Source organism: Brachypodium distachyon, chromosome 1 (genome assembly GCF_000005505.3).
Source record: "Brachypodium distachyon strain Bd21 chromosome 1, Brachypodium_distachyon_v3.0, whole genome shotgun sequence".
NCBI classification, from domain to species: domain Eukaryota; kingdom Viridiplantae; phylum Streptophyta; class Magnoliopsida; order Poales; family Poaceae; genus Brachypodium; species Brachypodium distachyon.
In genome coordinates, this window is record NC_016131.3 from 69,207,368 (window position 1) to 69,227,073 (window position 19,706).

The 19,706-nt window shown below is 42.6% G+C and overlaps 2 protein-coding genes across 3 annotated transcripts; both read right to left on the minus strand.

Moving 5' to 3' along the window:
* Window positions 1-1,174: 1,174 nt before the first annotated feature.
* On the minus strand, window positions 1,175-7,416 carry LOC100824330 (membrane-associated progesterone-binding protein 4). The gene is made up of 8 exons (XM_003558502.4): window positions 7,111-7,416; window positions 6,410-6,486; window positions 6,084-6,155; window positions 5,633-5,670; window positions 4,409-4,452; window positions 3,771-3,817; window positions 3,269-3,443; window positions 1,175-1,671 (listed from the first exon to the last, which is right to left on the minus strand). The coding sequence occupies exons 1-8, from the start codon at window positions 7,198-7,200 to the stop codon at window positions 1,501-1,503; spliced, it is 714 nt and encodes a 237-aa protein (XP_003558550.1). The 5' UTR covers window positions 7,201-7,416; the 3' UTR covers window positions 1,175-1,500.
* A 3,169-nt stretch (window positions 7,417-10,585) lies between these two features.
* On the minus strand, window positions 10,586-18,870 carry LOC100824635 (DNA repair protein UVH3). Of its 2 annotated transcripts, XM_003558503.4 has the most exons (14): window positions 18,341-18,870; window positions 17,643-17,839; window positions 17,427-17,562; window positions 17,189-17,266; window positions 17,022-17,075; window positions 16,586-16,770; window positions 14,859-16,488; window positions 14,510-14,704; window positions 14,298-14,383; window positions 13,496-13,769; window positions 13,238-13,374; window positions 12,761-12,845; window positions 11,573-12,034; window positions 10,586-11,358 (listed from the first exon to the last, which is right to left on the minus strand). In XM_003558503.4, exons 1-14 carry the CDS (start codon window positions 18,677-18,679, stop codon window positions 10,834-10,836), a joined length of 4,383 nt encoding a protein of 1,460 aa, XP_003558551.1. In that variant the 5' UTR covers window positions 18,680-18,870; the 3' UTR covers window positions 10,586-10,833. The 2 variants fall into 2 exon arrangements, with proteins under 2 accessions (XP_003558551.1, XP_024312850.1); XM_024457082.1 differs by lacking the exon at window positions 18,341-18,870 and having other exon boundaries at window positions 17,427-17,539; window positions 17,643-17,660.
* Window positions 18,871-19,706: the final 836 nt, after the last annotated feature.

Sequence of the window (19,706 nt, forward strand, 5' to 3'; positions counted from 1 at the left end):
TTGTTTCTCTCTCCGCCCACCAGCACGCATCCGATCGTTGCCTGTTGGTATTTATGTCCCGAGGGTTTTACGGGTTTCGGGGTCGCGGTCGTCGTCGATCCGTGGTGGGACGTGATCGATCGACGGCCAGCATTAGCCCGTAGCAGTACTAGTACGTGTTGCATGCCGGAGACAGCAATCATGGGTCCAACGTACGTTAATCCTACGGCAGGATCTGGATTTGACTTGTCAGGACTCGCTTTTTCGCGTGTTTTGGGACTAGAAAGACAGAATTTATTCTACGAGAGCCTTTCTTCCTTTCTACTGCTCGTTGTAGTATAACAAAACACATGCATGCGGCGGGCTTTGAAAACCAAAATTGCTACTCCGTACTTTTGTTTTTGGCAAATCGTTCGGAACCACGACGAGCGCCGACGTGTGGACGCCCCCCGGCGGCCCTGCTTTTTGTTTCACGGAAGAGGATCCCCGAATCCCCATCATCACTGGCTGAATCTGATGGCCGGCCGGGCATTGAAAGCTTTGGCAAGAACCCCGCAGCATATATGCTCCCTTGCACGGGAGAATCATACGTGCACACAAGCAGGCGCCCTGTGTCAGGCGCACCGCCATAAGACACGCCCCCCCTTTTCCTTTTCTTTAGCAGTACCAGATGCGAAGCCGAAGAGTGATCACATCGCGCCTGTGTGTATAGTACCACTACTCCATGGTTCGCCGGGACGCATCATTGCTTGCAAAGAACCCCTCCGTGTGGTGCGATCACGAGAAGGGGACGGCAAAACGGTGGGAGGAAGGAAATGATTTTCTCAGGTGCATGCAGCGTGTGCTGTGTAGCGGCTGGCAGTGGCAGTGGCACTGAGGCGGACGCCCATGTATAAAACCCATGATGCCGTGGGGAATGCAAATATGCAAAAGCCCTGCCACGCTCTGCCGCCATGGTGTGACGCATCATGCACCTCCCAGCCCCAGCTTGCCCCTGCTCGAAGAAAGCCGATGCCTGCAGTGATGCAGATACCACATCCTGGTGAATAATTCGGTCCCAGCGAAAGGGGAGAGGAGGTGCCTGCTGGACCGGAAGTCCTGGGATGACGGCAGCCTCTGGTAACGCCCGGCCACGGTGTCCGAGAGTACAAAAGAAGAAGAGAAATTGCGTGCCCTAGAAAGAAAACTGTAGGAATGGAACATGAATACAATCGACAATATAGATAGCCAAAGGCCCCAGTGGCAGCTGGGAGTATCATCAAACATCATGGGCATCCTCTGCGTTCCTTGCTCGAAATGATTTGATCGCAAGTTAACCTTACAATCGATTGCATATCTTTTCACTCCAGGTCCAGGAGCAAAAGACGATATTCAGAGAGATCGAAGATCCACTACTCGCAGGAGAGATCGTCATAATGCGTGCTTGGTGCTTCTGGATCTGATTACTGTACTGTCTCTAGTCCCGCAATGAGTAAGTAAGCCGGAGGCGATTTGCATCAAGGAAGGGAAGCGTATATTCCACTACTTCACTTTGCAGGATGTAGACAGATGATCGCAGCCTTGGTACACCACTAGCCCTGGCCTGCCCAGCTCGTCTTCCAGGAAACAAGCACACCGTTGGCTAACTTGTCCTGTCAGAGCTATGTCGCCTGGCCTCCTGACTAGCCTTGGATAGCCTGTGTCGCACCATACCTGCACGCGAGTAATGAAATCTTAAAAGAAGGTTTCCTTAAAAATGGTCAGATTATGCAAATGTGAGTAGTTAGCTGGTCTTGCTTAGTGGAGTGTCCCTGTATCTTAAGCGGCCAGGCGTAGGATGTTTGAAGCTGCCTTCTATAAACAGAAGGTCCAAAATTTGCGTACTCTCCGAAAAAGCACTGCTTCGTCCAGACTCGATTGTGGGGGTAACAATCACAAACTTGACACATTTTAGTTAAAGTCCGCAACTCCGCATTGATGTTACACAGAAATGCTTCAGCCGGTGGAAAAGTTTACAGAAATACTGATTCTAATGTCGAAATTATGACCTAGCTCCAGCCCGTAGGCTCTACATCTACATATATCGAATTTATGGACCAACAGCTCCTAGGTTCTAGGTCTACATAGTTCTACCTCAGGAGTACCAGCAGGGCCTGAGTACCAGTACTAGGTTCATCAAATGTGTCTGGCATACCGCTGCATGCCAAGGAGGCATCGAAGATATGATCCCCAGTAGGTATACGGCTCTAAGCAGGAGGAGTGCAGGAAAAAGATCAGCAGATAGTAGCCCACAGGCTCTGGGCTTTTTTTTTCGAACCGGAGGCTCTGGGCTTGTAAGCAATCTCAACAAACTAGTACGACACGTTATTGTTCATTCTAATGAATGCAGGTTGTTTCTTATGCTATTTTTATTGCAACTAGCACAATACCCGTGAGCTGCTACATACTAAAAAAATATACTTGTCCTTCTCATATTAAGTGTCGCAACTTTGTCTATATACACATGTGCCTACACACTAAAACGCGTCTAGATACATGCCTATCTAGACAAAGTTACGACACTTAATATGAGACGGAAGGAGTATTATCTATTATACCTTAGATCATATAATTCATATTTGTTCTTGTCTCAATGATTTGGGTCAAATCAACAAGTGACGAGGTCCGAAGGTGACGGATCACTGCCACCAATTAAGTCATTTAGGAGTATAAGAGTAAAGATATACTCCAGTATATTGCTCCATGACTTCTCTTGAAAGAGAATATTGCTCCGTGACTCATTTTGGAGCCAACTTGTTGAAACTCAGTGACTGTCAGGCCGGGCAATGCCTGATTTTAACTATCGGCTTAGTGCAAAGCCGTCACTCTTGAAAAATGCCAGGATCAATGGACCCGAAATGGGTGCCTGGAAAGGTTACCCACAAGGCCACAAGAGTCACGATCTGCCCCACCAAGGTGCAACAAGTTTGTATGTAGACCTAGCAGTTAGCATGCTCCCTGTAGTGTAGTTAGCCCACCAAGGTGCAATATTTTTGCAATGCAGAACTGCCAGTACTTAGCCAGTTAAGCATGCTCCCTAGTCCCTATAGTGTAGTTAGAATGCTCCCTATAGAGTAGGTTTCATGAATTTTGGTCGGGGCAAAACTTTTGTGACAGTACAGGTCAGTAACTTTTTCATGTGTGGATCTGAAACTCAGTAACATGAAATTTAGTCCACTCAGTAAATTATTCACAAGGCATTGAAGAAAGATCCGGTAAACTGAAAACAGAGGCAATAGAAATCATTAAATCAACTCGATGGGTAACTTACTTCTCCACCATCTTGCTGGCTCCATTTTGAATTACAACTGGGTATTTTAGCTTCCTCACTCTTCTGCTTCTCAAGAAGCTGTGCACCTCGTTTTGCCTTTATCTCCACACCCCTCAGATATTTAGTAGGGTTGCCCTGGCTGTCGTAGTAGCGTCCAACAATTTTACCATTAAATCTGCATTATACATTTATAGAGTATTACTACAGGATACATCTATCAAGTAAACTTTTATGACATGATCCACTATTTACACAATAACATAACATCTAGGTCCTAACATGAAAAATACTGCATAAGTAACAGGTTTGCTAAAAACAAAACTCCAAACATTGACCGAATAGAGATATCATATGAGTATCTTACATTCTACTGGTTTACTGGAACGGAAGGAAAAATAACACCACAAGCATGATGATGCCTTCTTAAACGATTTTGTTATATCCAGAAAGTGACTCTATGTAATGAAAAAAAAATGATCAACCGACAACGAAAGGAGCTCACGTGTATCTCTCAAAGTAAAATTTCCTCCAGTCAACAATGCTATTTACCTGAAAGAAAGCGGCAAACCTATGACATTAAAAAATCAGTAACAAGGAAGAATAGGTAATTGAAAAGTTCATCTGTGCTTTCGAACTACAAAAGTATACATACAAGGAACACCTTTAAAACAAAACAAATATCTTTATTATGATATGGGTTATGTTCAGTACTTCATTGTACTATGTTGCGGGTTTGAATAAGTAACAAATGTACATACAGCCAAAACTGGGCGGCGTTTTCATTTCTTCACAATGTTATCGATTTACTGTGCGAACATACATATTTTCTACTCATTTTGGCACCTATGGCTATGGGCTATGTCCATGTATGCTAAAGAAAAATTCAGTGCATATGAACATTAAAATAAGAAACAGGTTTGATAATTGGTATGTTGATCAAGTAACATTCAAGTAGCACTTTACAAAACAAAAAAGAGGCAAAAGGCTAACCATTTCGATTGCACATATTATAACTGAAGTCAATAATCTTAATCCTAGACTTCTTAACTCTAATAGTTCTCTAACAATTTCTCTCTGACCATCAAGCTCTACAGACAATTTTGTAAGGTGTACTAAATCATTACTAGTGGGTGCATGTACCTCCATGCTAGATAAGCCCTTTAAAGAATCTGTCAGCCCATCACCTGTGGAATCAGAAAAGTGGTTATTCTATTGTAAGACCATATGACTTTGTCCCAATGATCTCTTTTAATCTTGAGAAATGCCCACAGCGATTACCCTCAGTAACATTTCGAACATATTAAAAAGGAACAGTGTGAAAGCATATTACACGTTATGGGAAAGCTGACAAGAAAAACAACCAAGCATAAAACTTCATGTTAGTTCGTTACCTCTCTTCAGTACATAGAGGCTGAATCATCAGGTGAATGGACAATTAATAATTGTATGTATTCTTGATTGAGTGACCCTACTCTAAGTCTTCGGTCTTAACCAAACCTGCCCTTTAGTTTTATAAATAAGTAGCTACTGCTCCAACCACTTCCCTCCCAGCTTGGATTCAAGAGTCAAATCTCAGATATGCTAAGTACATTAGTCTATAACTTTGTATGCAACTTATTTTCCTCATGGGCACTCCTAATACAGAAAATCAGTATCTCAGTATTAACTTCAACCACCTTCACCAGATTCCCAGATAGTTGAGACAGGATGGTGACTAGACAGTTAAACCAAGCATTGGTTCTAAAGAGACAATGCACGGGTAAGATCCATGATTCGACAACGGGGCTAATTCAGAAGTGCAGAACTAGATAGTAGATATAGTACTCCCTCCGTCCATAAATAAGGCCTATTTTGATTGGTTAAGTGTCTTTGACCAACAGTTACTCTATTATTACATACTAATCCATGTGACTAAAACTGATGTCATTAGATTCATATTTAAGAGTACTTATGAATATGATTATGATTTGCAAAACAAATACAAATGTATATTTTAAATATAAGCAATAGAGCTGTATAACAAGTACAAATATAATTTTAATTTAAGCTAGGCATCTCGCAATAACTAGCTGCACTGATATAATATTACTCCCTCATCACCACCCATAAGTCTATAATATTTACCCTATATAAAAATGTTCTTTCTATTGCTGTTTCCCATTTTCCTTAGTTGGATGAACAACTGATGTTTAGCTAAACACTAACAAAACATCAAATAGAATAGTAATTCATGATGTTTGCAGACAGTACATTTGAACAAGGTCAAGGAGGCGCTGAGATATACTGAATACAGCCACATCAACTCATGATCACCTCACATATTTACTAAATGGGACTAACTAGTAATAGGATGAACAATCTTACCTGTAAAGTTTCCAGATACAAATGCTCGTGACGCATCCCTGTTACAAAAATGCTATTTTAATCAGTGCTATAAAAATAAAGGTAAATGAGATTAGCTCTCTGAATTTTTTGTCAAAATTTAAAATTTATATTTCTGTCCTTTTGTACCCCAACAGTTAAACTTATCGCCGAGTGGGCTAGGACTGCTCATACTCCAAGTGGAAAATGTTCTACCCCCCAAAAAAACGCAACAGTGCTTTCAGGCTGATTACGACATCTGCGATCTAGTGTCCACATAGAAGTAGAGCCTCTTCAAGTTCAAAGCAAGATATTCTGAAATTGTATATACAAGATTGCATCGGAGTAACAAAGCATAGCACGAAACACAGTAAAGCTATAGAAATTGAAAATATTATAGGTTACAAGTTACAACAACACAATTCACAGCATAACAAAAGTATAAAATGGTAACCTGCCAGAAAAGTGATGATAACCTCCTCCAGGACCATAATGTGACCTTCCTTTTGTTACATCAAACACCGAGCTGCATTACCAAACAAAAGGGCAAAATGAGCTCATGCGTAGTCCAGGAAGTTGGAATAAAGGAAATACACCATGCTATAATTTGAGCAGTTTGTAGGTCTATCTGAATATTGAATTCACATTTACAAGTGAATATACTGAACCTCTTCTCTAATAAAACAAACTCAGGTACCATAATATGTCAACGGTGGTCGGAATGAAAGGTCTTGGCACCTACCACCTACAATAGTAACATATGCAAGAGAGTATGAATACCCCAAAATCCCAAGTAGTATGGGCAAACCCTCATCCGTTCCATTGTATATCGACAACTCCTCCAATGTCCACAACCTCTGCACATTGCAGCACATACAGAAAAGGTGTTACAAACTTAGGAAGTTATAGTTCGAAAATGATAAATGTTCCTTTCACCTTATCTCTACTCGTATAAAAAATATCACATCCAGACCACGCACACTCTCTATTGATCAGATAAAAAACATGTTTCTGTGTACAGATTATTTGACATCTATCATATTTTTTTAGGTCGTAGCAAGGCAGGGGTATTGTGCTAGTTTCTTATAAATCGAAAGTTATAGGTACGCCTCAGGAGATCTTCACTACGAGGTCCGTTACACGATTATACAGAATCCCATGGCCATTGTTTCCACTATAAGCTCATACAAATTGCAATAGCAATGCAATACTCCCTCCGTTCCATAAAGATTGACGTGGCTTTGAACTAGCTCTAGTTCAAAACCGTGCCAATCTTTATGGAACGGAGGGAGTAATACAGATGCCTATCCTCTTGATCAAGCCCTGGCGGATTGATGTCTAATCAACTAGGAAGTCGACTATAATTCTGGATCTAGATTAGTTACAGGCGTCGGCGCAGCACCCGCAGATTAGATAACAGGCCTGCTCTAGCTCATTATCCAGGCAGCGGGAAATATGGGGAGAGTATACAGAGAACGCACCGGCTTCCTGAGGTGGTAGAGCTGGAGGAGGACGGCGATTAGCGCGGCGAGCAGCGCGAGACCCAATAGGAGGCGGGCGCCAAGCGCCATGCTCGTGGCTTCAAGAGACCTACCAGCCAGTCCGCCGCTGCTTGGGTAGAGGCAGGAGTCCACGCCGCGACGCTGCCGTACCGCCGCCGGCAGCGCAGATTTGTAGTGACTCGACTAGCCTGTCATGTTTGAAGCGAGAAAAAAATGGAGGCCAAATAAATTTTGGTTGCTTTGTGGAAACACACCGAGCAGACAGTTCGCTGCCTAGCTGCTCTAAGAGCAACTTCAATACATCCCTCAAATCTCATACATGGGGCCCTATCCCATATCCCTTCCTCAAATCTAAAACTTTCTTAGGCAGATTTCTCAATCTCATCTCTTATAATTTACTTGTCTATATTATATTCATACATCTTCCAGCCGATTTTCTAAACTTTAATAATTCAAATGAATTGATTTGAAATCGTACATCTGAAATGCATATAATTGAAATAAAAATGTTTTATTTTATTCGTAATAAATTATTTACATAAATTTGCTTCAACAAAGTCATATGCAAACATTCGAGCGGAATAACAGTGCAATTTCATCTCTGTGGAACAAAAATCAGCACCATGCCTTGCCCCTGCCCCCGCTGTCTTTCTCTCCCGAGCACCTGCCCCTGCACGCCGTGGACGACGACGAGTTGTTGCTCATGATCCTGCAACTTAATCCGCTCCAACCAACTGAAGTACGGATCAGGGCAACATTCTTAAAAAAAAAAAATCAAGGCAGCAGACTCAATTCGCTTTGGGAATCGATCAAACGGTCCAACCGAAGGCTGGAATCTTTGGGAGATAGCTACTGTTTCGTGCAAGCATGCTGCTGCTGGTTGTGTTGGTAAGGTCTAAGTGCTCCTTATATAGGCAAGAAGGCTGGCTCCAAGAGTGCTCTCGTAAATTATTTACCTCTTCGGTCGGTCAGGACTTGCTAGTACTAGTGCATGTCTATGATCTATAATGAGGTAATTGCACTGGTAGCCTAACAACTTGAGGAATACGAGCATTTTAGTCCAACAAGTTACAAACTGAGCAAAACTAGTCCTACAACTTGACTAGGTGTGCAGAGTAACCCGGATTAGTCCGAATTGGACACGTGGCGTGCTCAAGGCGATTTACAAATTTGCCAAAAAAAACCTTTCTTCTTATATATATATCACATTTCGTCTTGCTCCCAATTCTCACGAAGCCGGCGCCTCTGCCGCTCCGCATCACAGCCTTGGAGGACAACCTGCGCACGGATCTGTTCATATCCACTCCTTCCTCTCATTGCCGCACCAGTTCACCACCTCATGCCCCTGCATCTCGGCGGCCACCACGCGCCCCTGCAGCTCTGGCAGCTCATCGCCCACCACGCGGTCCTGCACGGCTGCACCTCGTTGGCCCCACCGGTTCGCCACCGCACGCTCCTGCAGCCCGTCGCCCCCCGCGCGCCCCTGCAGCTTGGGCAGCCCGTCCTTTCCACTATCGTCAAGAGTGTCGGGTCGAATTGTAAACAACAAGGGTGCAAGTGATGTCCCCGTGGAGGACAAGGAGCACGTTATGGAGCAAGGCGCAACTGATGTTTTCCTAATCTTGCTTGTTTTAGCTCGATTTGGTGTTAATTTTAGGCTGGTTCGTGCGGTGGTGTGCATGATGATGTATCTGGGAACCAGTCGAAGGGGATGTGCAAAATTTATTTTTACAGGTAGGATTTCAGCAGAGAGGCGGAGGCGCGCGGCCGAGCCCAATGGCGCTGCCCGCACCGAACAGGCATTATCTCATCGCAGTATCGCACTCCATCACCACTAGGATGTCCTCCTCCGAGAAATCCTCGAGGACACCGCACGGCCATTGCAGCGGCGGCAGTTGCCGCCGGCGACCGAAGACGAGACAGGGAAGGAACCGAATGTCGTGCCGTCATAGACGCGGTCGCGGTCGTCCCGGTGGAAGAGTGCCCAGAGCATGCTCCGGCCCGGACATCGCCCGACCGCCCCTGCGACTCGTCACCGAGCACATCGCCGCCGCACCCGCACGAGAACGACTTGCACCACCGGAGGACCGGCGGCTCGGCCGCGCTGGGCGCGAATGGCCTGGCGAATAAGGACCGGATGGCGGAGGTGGACTTGGGCCGTTCTCAGTTCCTTTTTTTCTTGACGGAGGAGAGAGATGGATCAAGGGGAAAAGATACACTACTCTGGTTTTTTTTTCGCGAAAAGTTAACACTGGGTAACAGGCCACATGTCACCGTATGATTGGTCTGGACGTCTGAGCAATCCGCAACTCAAGTTTTAGGACTAGTTTTGCTCAATTTGCAACTTGTTGGACTAAAATACTCCCAGGTCTCAAGTTGTTGGGCTACCGGTGCAATTACCTCATCTATAATATTTATAAAGTTGATTCCCACTAAAATGCATTTATTTTGGAAGTTTAAAATGCAAACTGTCGACATCACGATGCACGTAGTCCACGAGCAATTCATTTTGGTGACTCCCTACGATTCAACCTTTTATCTCCCGAGACTTTTCACCTTTACGTTGTATGTAAATATTTCAGCAAATATCCATATTTTTCATGATTTGTATGTAGTTCTTTCTAAGAACTCCGAATATCCAAGTTCATAAAACTTTTCTTTTCTGATTTTCTCAAAGTTGTTAATGTTTATGTACATCAAAATTGCTCCTATTATATTGTTTGGACGGTGAAGTCATTTGGCCCTATATTATTCATATTTCTTTTGTATGCAATCATATTATCATTATTTGTTCCTACATCATATCCAGATATGCAAAAATTTTCTGCGACAACGCGAAGGGAATCACCTAGTTATAAACACACAAGTATATTGGTATGGATGTTCATCAATACTCTAAAAATCCCTTCCACCCCAAAACATTAGTGTTTAAAAAGTGTTTTTAATTGATAAAACATAAGCTGTTTTGTGAGGGAAACTAGAGATAATCTCTTTTGATCCCTCCCTGCCAAACAATGAGGTTTCTAATGTTTTCCAATTTAGAGTCAATAACACAACTACAAATCGTAAACACTACAAATCGATGCACCCACCTGAACTTGGAACACCAGTGGACAGGAATTACATGTAGGAGATTGCAATGGCCAAAGAAGACCTGCCAAAGGGAGAACGTCAAGGGGAGACTAACCTCACAAATAGATGTACGTCAAGGGAGAACGGAGCAGCGAGCGTGGCACGGCGGGAAACGGTGCGTCCAGACTATTCAGCAATGTGCCCCCCTTTTCGGATTTCAGGACGGATTTCTCCAAGAAACTGCTCTCAGCCACATTTCTGGAGAAGCCGCATGTGGAAATGTTGCTAGGCTTTCAAATTAGGTTCGCTAACCTAATTTAACCTAATTTGGAAGTATAGCAAAAAATTTAGGACTGCTTCTCCCAAAAGCCGGGGAAGAACAAAGTCAGAAAAGAAGGAGGCCTCTCTCACAAATAGATGTACACCAAGTTCGTAGCTAGCAAAATATTCGTCCCTAACATTTTCTTTTTCACCAGCATTTCAGACTATTCAGGAACTAAGCTAGCACAGAGCAGTAACAATTAGCAAGTTATGATCTACAAGGTCGCGAAGCAAGAAGCCAAAGTGACCTACACGCACTTGAACGGGACAGGCTGCAATGACAGGAGGCGTGAAACACTATACATGCCGTTATTTTCTCCTACGTTTGGTAAGCGTCGGCAAACCAAGGCCAACATTACCTCTCTTCGAGGAAGATGCACCGCGGGACTCCGTACTTGCATTCTCTGCACACTCTCCAGTCGTCGACAGGTCTATACCACTGTCTGAAACCCCACCGATATCCTCAAAGGCATCGCTTGTTCCATCCTTTATTTCCGCGCCAGGTCGATCACCTGGTGCATCTTGTTCCTCATCCTCTTCCATACAGAATCCACCACCAGTGAAAAGGTATTCTTTTGGTGCAGAATCTGTCTGATCCTCGCAGAACTCAAAGTCTTCACTCATATCTACGGCGGTGCCTGGATCCGCATGAATCTGATCCCTGTTCAGTTCACTCGTATCCTGATGGAACATATTCGATTGTGTGTCTCGTCCAGCTATGTCACTGGCAGCTGGGCTGGGGTCATTTTCATCAGCTTGGTACACAGGAGTATCATTGTCATCAGCTTCATGGCCATCTTCCATGTATGTTACTTGTTTCCTCTTCCTGTTTGACTGCAGAAACAACAGCAGCGTGCAAATAAGGTTCATTTCCAGTGCAAACACAAGAAAGGCATCCAAAGGTTCACACATCAATCACGATTCACCAATGGAACGCATATTTGCAGATGGTATAAGGAAGAAATATTCTGGCAGAGCAACACTTTTCTTAGAAACATGAGATAAGAAACGCATAAAAAAGGAGCAGGAGAAATTGAGGTGAACTTACCCTACGTAATGCCGTTCCTTCTGATTTGTAATTGCCGGCATGGCTTTTATGTGTATCCACATCTGAGGAAAAAGTAGAAGTTTTAACTTCTGAATCTTCCTGACTTACTGCTGTCTCATGTCCAGCATTTGTCCTCTTTCGTCCTCTTCCTCTAGAACGGCCAGAGGGGCTTGCGGTCTTTTTCTTACTGGCGTTGCTATGTTCTTTTGCAAGTTCATCTGCAGCTGCAAAGCTATTAGGTCCAGCATTGGAGTTCCTTTTCCCTCTTGGTTTGGCGTGGCTAGAAGGGCCTGCCTCTTTCTTCTTTGGTGCTTCACTAGTGCTGGGACTATCATGATCAAGTTCATCCGTTTCTGAAAAAGTTTTCCCTGTAATACCCTTGATCGCTTTCTTAATCCTTTTGCTACGTATTTTCGCAAATCTCTCGTTGAACGAATAAAATGCCTCCATCCTCAGCTGAGTCTGCATGTAAGTAAAAGCACTCCGCATTAACATGCAGTGGTGTTAAATAATTAATATTTTTATCGGATCCCGTCATTTCAAGCTGAATCTTCTTTCAAGTTAAATAATAGCCCTTAAAACTAAATGAAATCGAAGCACATGAAGACCACAAGTACTTTATTTAAAAAGCAGAGCATCATACCCTAAATAATACTCCCTCCGTTCCTAAATATAAGAAGTCCTGGCTTTCCTAAGTCAAACTTCTTAAACTTTGACCAAATTTACAGAAAAACCTACCGACATTTGCGACTCTAAATTTGTTTTATTAATTCCACTATGATATATATTTTCATAATATACTTATTCGATATTCTAGTTGATGATACATTTTTCTATATAAACTTGTTCAAACTTTAAGAAGTTTAACTTAGGACAAAGTTAGAACTTCTTATAAGTTAGGACTTCTTATATTTAGAAACGGAGGTAGTATAAGACAAATGGAACAGAAGTCCTAAACACTAACTCTAATAGATGTTTAAATGGTAGTGTTGCACAATATGGTCAAACCAGCAGCAGCAGATGCACAAATCACACAACAAAAGGGGTGAAATTCTAATATGTTGATACTCTATGATTCAAAATTTGGTACTCCGTATTATCTTTCTGAAACGACCAAACTAGAGTAAATAAGTAGGTTAAAAAAATCAACACACATTGTTGATGATATTTTTGAGACTGACGTCACACCTCATGCTTATTATACTCCCTCAAAACAGGAAGTAGCAGTTCATCCGCCTTCTCCTTGTTCCAGCCAAACCTTTCCCAACACAACCTGAAGGAAGTCAACATTACAGTTTTTGTTACTCCACAAATGATACAGAAGAATTAGGAAAAAATGCATACATATCACCGCCGTGTTCTTTTCAATGACACTGTTCTTCCTTAAGAAACCTTTCAAGAAAAAACTGTTTCTTCCTTAATTTTGAAAAATGAACCCTCACGAAGGCAACTATGTGTCCTACCATTCAGCTACCCAGTGACTTCCTTTGAACTAAAATACAGACAGTATCTGTCAACAATCAGTAAGGAAGCAATCAAGACCTTCCTTACCTCTAGAAAGATACGATCAAAATTTGAGGGAAGGGGGCGTAATTGACAGGAGGATACATTCAATAGCTTAGATGTATTCATAGGAAATGTTTTGTTCACTCGAAGACAACTTACTTGCGTAGCAAGCTTAAATCTGGTCTTCCCCAGGAAAAACGTTCTGTTGAATCATCCACTTGTGGAGAAATGTATGCACTGATGACTGTCTCACTAGGAAAAGTGGAAGGAATATGCCAGTTCTTGCTCACGTTCCTCTGATAAAATAAAGAAACGATAACAAGTGAGATAGAAAGTATTAAAGCAGCATGTATCGGCAATAACCAAGCAATTAAAGCAGTTCAGAAGATACTGTTCCCTAAAATAAAACATACTTACATGCTTATTCATAAATATTTTCTTGATATGTTCGGTCTCATTAGAAGAATGTTTACCATCAGAACCTTCAACACATTCAGGTTCCAGGCTATTTCCCTTTTCAGATGATTCATTTCCACCAGATTTCCTTCTTGTTGAGCCGTCACTGGTTTCCTTCTCAAGTTTCCCCAATATTGCAGGATCCGGTGATTCAATCCACTCTCTGAACTTCTGGAGTCCATCTTCCTCAGAAAATGCATGTACAACTTCAATAGCATTCACAATGCCAATACCACTGCACAGACAGTATGTAAAAGCATAAGCAGTATCACACAGAAAATTTGGGATGGATAAAATGTTGCATCGCATAATCAAGAAAATAATATTGCATCACAACTGGCATAAACCAAAAGACGGTCAGTATTATATGAAAAAATAATGAAACGGACAATCCGCCATGATTTCTTATCCACAAAAATGTTCTAAATAAGTATGATTTTGCAAATGATCAAACCAAAATGGCCATATTTGAACAAAGCCTTGTAAATTTGTGTGTTTTGGTAGATAGGATCTCAAAACGGAATTGGTATTGTGAATGAAAATGGTAAAACTTAGCTACAAGTAGAACTTGCATTCGGTAATTGATCTGACCTTGTTACAAAAGAACACGGCAAGAACTTGACTAGAAAACAAAGTTCCGTATATTTCTTATAAATGCCCAAAAAATATTAGCATGAAAAATCACCAATAGGAAGTAATGTATGTTCTCTTAAGAAAAATCAAGATTTAATAAAATGTGAAAGATATTCTTGCCAGCTATTACCTAATTCCTTCAGTGTAGTCACTCCCAAGAAGCAGAGCCATACGTATTAACTGATCCCTTGTAAGCCCAAGCTCGGATTCGATGTCCTGCAAAAGAATTATAATAAGAACTGGAAATCATGATCCAGCTTAGATAAGATGACTTCCCTTATTGCTTTAACTTGAAAAGCAACAGAAGTAGAACTGAACCAGAAAGGTGATAGACAATTGAACCTTCATAAAGTATGTTTCCACATACTTCCTATCATCAAATATATTCTTATAGACATTCCTTGCCCCAAACAGGAAGACATCTGAATCATCAGTAACAACTCCATCAACGAGGTTGTTAATTTCCATGTATGCACACTGAGCTTCAGCTTCCATGGGTGCAATTATATATGGCAAGCCAAACATTTGGAGCAACTCCTGTATCATGCAAAGGTATATCCAGCTTAATACTTTGTACTACTAAACAAATCATTTACCTCTATTTATCCTTTCACTGGCGATCAGCTCAGAAATAAACCCCAGCCCAAAAAGTATTATCCAATCAAAAGGGGTAAAGTGGATTGCATCAAACCTGGCATTCAGCAAACATCTCACTGCTGACAGACTCTGCATGGCTTTCAAGCTTTCGCCTTTCATTTCCAAGATTTACCTGTTCCTGTCTAAGAAAGGATATTTCCTCCTCTAGATTACTTGCTGATATAACATGGCTATCATAATTCTCACTCAATTTTGCATAGTTGATCTCAGAAGTGGTAATGTTCACATCTTCCTGGACATCATTTTCCTTTTCCATGGCAGTGTCAGCAACCAATTTGTCCATCAAAAGTTCCTTCTGCGGTGACTTAGAGGTATCGCCGATAGAATGATCATTTGTGTTGGATTTTGATTTATGAGAATTCGAAGTGTTTTTCTCAATAACTTCATGGCCTTCACCCTTAGGCCATTCAGGAGTTCTGATTGCATCTGCGATTGCATCATTATCCTGAACCTTTGAGCTGTGGGATGGTCTTGCAGCAACAGTACTGGTGGATATAGACCCCAGCGAATAGGATCTGTTTGTACCAGCTTGTTCATCATTACTCTCCAGTTGAGCTTGATTTTCATTTTCTTGTCCATCAGGGTCATGCACTGCGCCACCCTCACCAGAATTGTTTACTATTCCAATTTCCTTGATTATCTCTTCTGCAGCAACAGCTTTCGAGAGGGAACAACTTATACCCGAAGCTTCAGTTGGTTTGGGGACAACATAAGATTGCAAAGATTTATCTTCAACAGACATTTGTAAATCTTCAGGGATCCCATTTTCAGTTTCTTGCTTCCCAGAATCCTCTAAACTTCTCTTTATTGCTTCCTGGATGAGGGCCTCTTCTTCTATATCCCCTTTTGTTAATTTGCATTGATTGTATTCACTACTGGAAGGAACTCCAGGAACATCGCAGCCACCATCCTCCCATTCCACCTCATCGTCATTATAGCAGTTATCTGGTGGTGTTGATTGACGATCCTTCTCATCAACCTTCATAGAAAGTGTTTCTTCTATGACACCTTCTTCCCAAATGCCCTCAGAGTTGTCATCTGATTCTTCTGTATTTTTAGCGAAACGATCGGCAGCCGCAAATATGTTGGATGAAGTTCCAGAAACTAAATGCAAAAATAGCTTGTCATCATTGTCGCTCACTCCAATTTGATCATCCACAAAAGATATCTCTATTGTTCCTTTGCTTCCATGACAGGAGCCCTCAGAAATGCCATCAGATCCTCCTATCAGTGATGATGTGTGATGGTTGTCACCAGTAATGTCAGCAAAATCTTCACTGAAACTAACAGAACTCTGCAGCCCGTCATTTTCAAAAAGATGTTCCGGAAAATTTGGAGGTTCTTCATTGCTGGTTGATCCGTTGCCTACATCAGTCTGTCCCGTGCTTTTTGCCTGCTCGTGCTCTTTGATAAAATCCAAATTCCTTTGAATATCACGAGTCATACGAATTCCCATTGCTCTGACCCTACTTACTCTAATCCTTCCTCTCTCATCACAGTATGTCTCAACATCAGGACCAAAATCTCTCAAGGGCTCACTGTTGTGAGGATTAATTGATCTAGAACTACTTGAGGGACTGGATTTGAAGACAGTAGAACTAATTTCCCTTTTTGATTTAACGTTGTCAACATTATGCTCCCCTACACCTCTTTGTGCCAACGTCCTGATCCAAGAAGTAAATTAGGCAACTGATACTGCACTGGAATGTCACAGACAAATATTGAAAGATTAGAGAGTTTAAATAAGGACAGATCACTTACTGTTTATCACCAGTAAATGATGATGAGAAAATGAACTCTCTATTAGCTTCTGATGCTATTTTTGATGTCTGGATGCCCCCAACATCCTTGCCCGCAGCACCCCTCTGAACTTCTTCGATCTCTCGACGAAAAGCAACCGTTTTTAAATAGGACTGTATTTGAAGCTCTGAAAATTTTGCAGGTTCCTGCAAGGACATAAGTCATCATAAGACCATATGAGTGGCCCTTTCATTAATCATAACTGAAACTGGCACAAGTTTTCTAAAATCATATTAAGAAAGTGAAAGGACTGATTGCTACCTAAAACAGATAGTTTACTATCGGAGGCAAAAATTCTAGAATTATGATACACTACATTCGTTTAGTTAAAATTTAGCAATGTGTAAGACTAGAAATATATTTATTCACGCAGACAATTCAAAAGTACATCCAGTACCTTTTTTATTTTCTGGTACTTCTGCCTGTTTTCAGCCATCACCCTCTCCCTCATCTAAAGCGAACATAAAAGTTAAAGTAAGATATCTTCCTCGTTAGTTTGTGATCATAAACAGTTGAAAGTAGTAAAAAGGACAAACATATGAAAAACTAGTTAGGCCTCTTTACCTGAACAAGTAGATCTAATTGCATTGATGGAGGGAGAGAAGCTAATACTGCAGGATCAATGTCACCAGTTGTCACAGGCTGAAATTGCATTAGAAAATACAGTGTATTTCAAACAGACTATCAAATAAAACAATCCTTGTACCATGAGAAGATAAACAAACTATTTTGTGAAATAGAAGAACAAGAAAGCCAATTTAAGAGGAAATTTCATTGACTTGGTTAGTTAGATGTTACTTACAAATATCATCTCTTCGTCGTCATCGTTCTCATCCTCATCAATGCCAGTGCCTTGTTGCAGTGGAACACTTGCAGAATTGTGTCCCCCTTTGTCAGTCAAGTCTGCCTCATCTTCTGCAGCAAGTGATGCGGCCAGCCTTAACACATGCAATAAAAAGATCAACTCACTGACCTTAACCAGCAAGAAAACATGTGAAAATTACAGAGAGGCACACACAGTTCATCAAGTTTTTCCTGGTTTATTGGAGCAATTGTTCCCCTACTGTTCCCGCCATCGTCATTTCGATTTGGATCTCCATATGTTTTCTCAGTTTCTTCTCCTGTATTGCTCTCAATTTGCTTGCCCTTAGCATCATGCTTAGCCCTGTCACTTTTGATTTTGGCTGCCAATTCTTCAAGCCTACTTGCCTTGAGCTGATAACATCAGGCTCAAAACCATCAATATCTTGGTCTTGGCTTACTAAACAAACTTACAAGACAGGTACACCTAAAACATGACATATCATTGCTAACAGAATGGTCACTAAAAACACGGAATTTTAGGAAGAAAAGGTGCATTGATGGATTGGGAAAACAAACTACAAGGATTAAAATACATTCTACATGCAAGTAAAATTTGCATAAATTCTTATGGTATGGTTTATTCTGGAGGTGATACAGGAAACAAGCCGGTGAGATAAATTTATCCCTTGACTCCTGGCAGATGCTGAACTAAATTGATTTATTTCCCAAATAGGTTAAAACCAGGATTCTATTATCAGAAAGGCGAAGTGAAAACTTAGTTAATACTTTCTATAAAAAACACCAGTTGATTGGCACATTTTAGCCTAATAATGCAAGAGAACATCTCCAGGGGGAGTACATGCACCCGGTTAGAACATCTTCACGTAGCAGAGGGAGGGGGAAGTGACTTACATGCGAGATTAAAAGCTTCTCGGCGGTCTTCCGGACCTTGGCCTGCGCGGCGTCGCGGTGGCGGCGGCGGGAGGCGAGGGTGCGCCGCTTGAGGGCCGGTGTGGCGCCGTCGAAGACGAAGACCGGGCGGGCCCGGAGGAAGAGGAGCTTGCAGATGCGGCGGAGGAAGCCGAGGATGTGGGCGTCGCGGACCATGTCGCCCTTGTCGTCCCGCATCGCCCGCATGAACTGCACCATCCAGATGCTGGCGTCCACCGCCAGCCGCTTCCCCGCCAGGGTCTCCACCGAGACGCGCCGCCCGACCGGGGCCAGCAGCCCCCACAGCCCGTGCACGCCCATCTACCGACGACCCCCCGGGGACAGCTCGGCCGCGGCGGTTGGCGGGGCGCCAAGGAGGCCGAAGGGGGTTTGGCTCGGGAGACGGCAGTTAATTACGACGAGTAGTACCCCTTGCGCCTCGCCGTGAGAGAATCAGAGAGATGTCGCGAGTCGGGAAGAAGAAACTGCTTTTTTTTTGTTTCTTTTTGAGCGAGGAAGAAGAAACTGCTGGGACCTGGGAGGCCGTCCGAGGAAAGGTCAAAGGCGGTTGTTACTTCACTTATGGGCCGTCGGCCCAATTTGATGCGAGCCGCTTCCCGGCATGGCGGCCCAGTTTTGCCCCCAATGTATCCGCCTGGTACCTATCAGCTGCCGAAGGTCTGCTGTCGGTTCAAAAGGTGAAAAGGCTCTGGTTTGCAGACACCCCTTCGTGACTCGGGTGATTTTGTCAAGAAGGTGTTTCTGGGTTAAAACTGTCTAGCTTCGTCCTAATCTCTGTGTATAGTGCACGAATAAACTATTCAGGGTCTGGTTCGAATGCAGAACTTCAGCGGTTCAATTTTCAGTCAGGAACAAACAAAATTCCTGCATTCCAGAATCCAGATGGGTCTCTGTTATTTGTGTTCCTACATTTCTTAAGTGCAGATTCATACAGCTGAATTTGGTTGGTGACGATGATCTCAATGACCAATGAGAAGCTTATGTATTGATTGCAAGAAAGGAGCCAAGAATGCTGACTGAATTCCATGTCTGACTGTCTCGTACTCTAACATTCAGCGACCTGAGCTTGCTTACCAAATGGTAATTATTGAGAAAGTGCATATCTATCCAAAGATGTATCCTATCCCCATTCCTAAAACCACGGAGTTGTAAAAAAAATCAAGAATTCTTATTCCCAATTCCTATAAACACTTCCCATTCAAGAAATCTGAGGAGGGGCCTCATCGAGGCCCAGCCCGAGTGGTAAGGGCCATTTTTCTGCACCGCCACACAAGATGACAAGAACCTGCTGACAGTAGACCAAATATATGGCTCCAGTTTTCTTTCC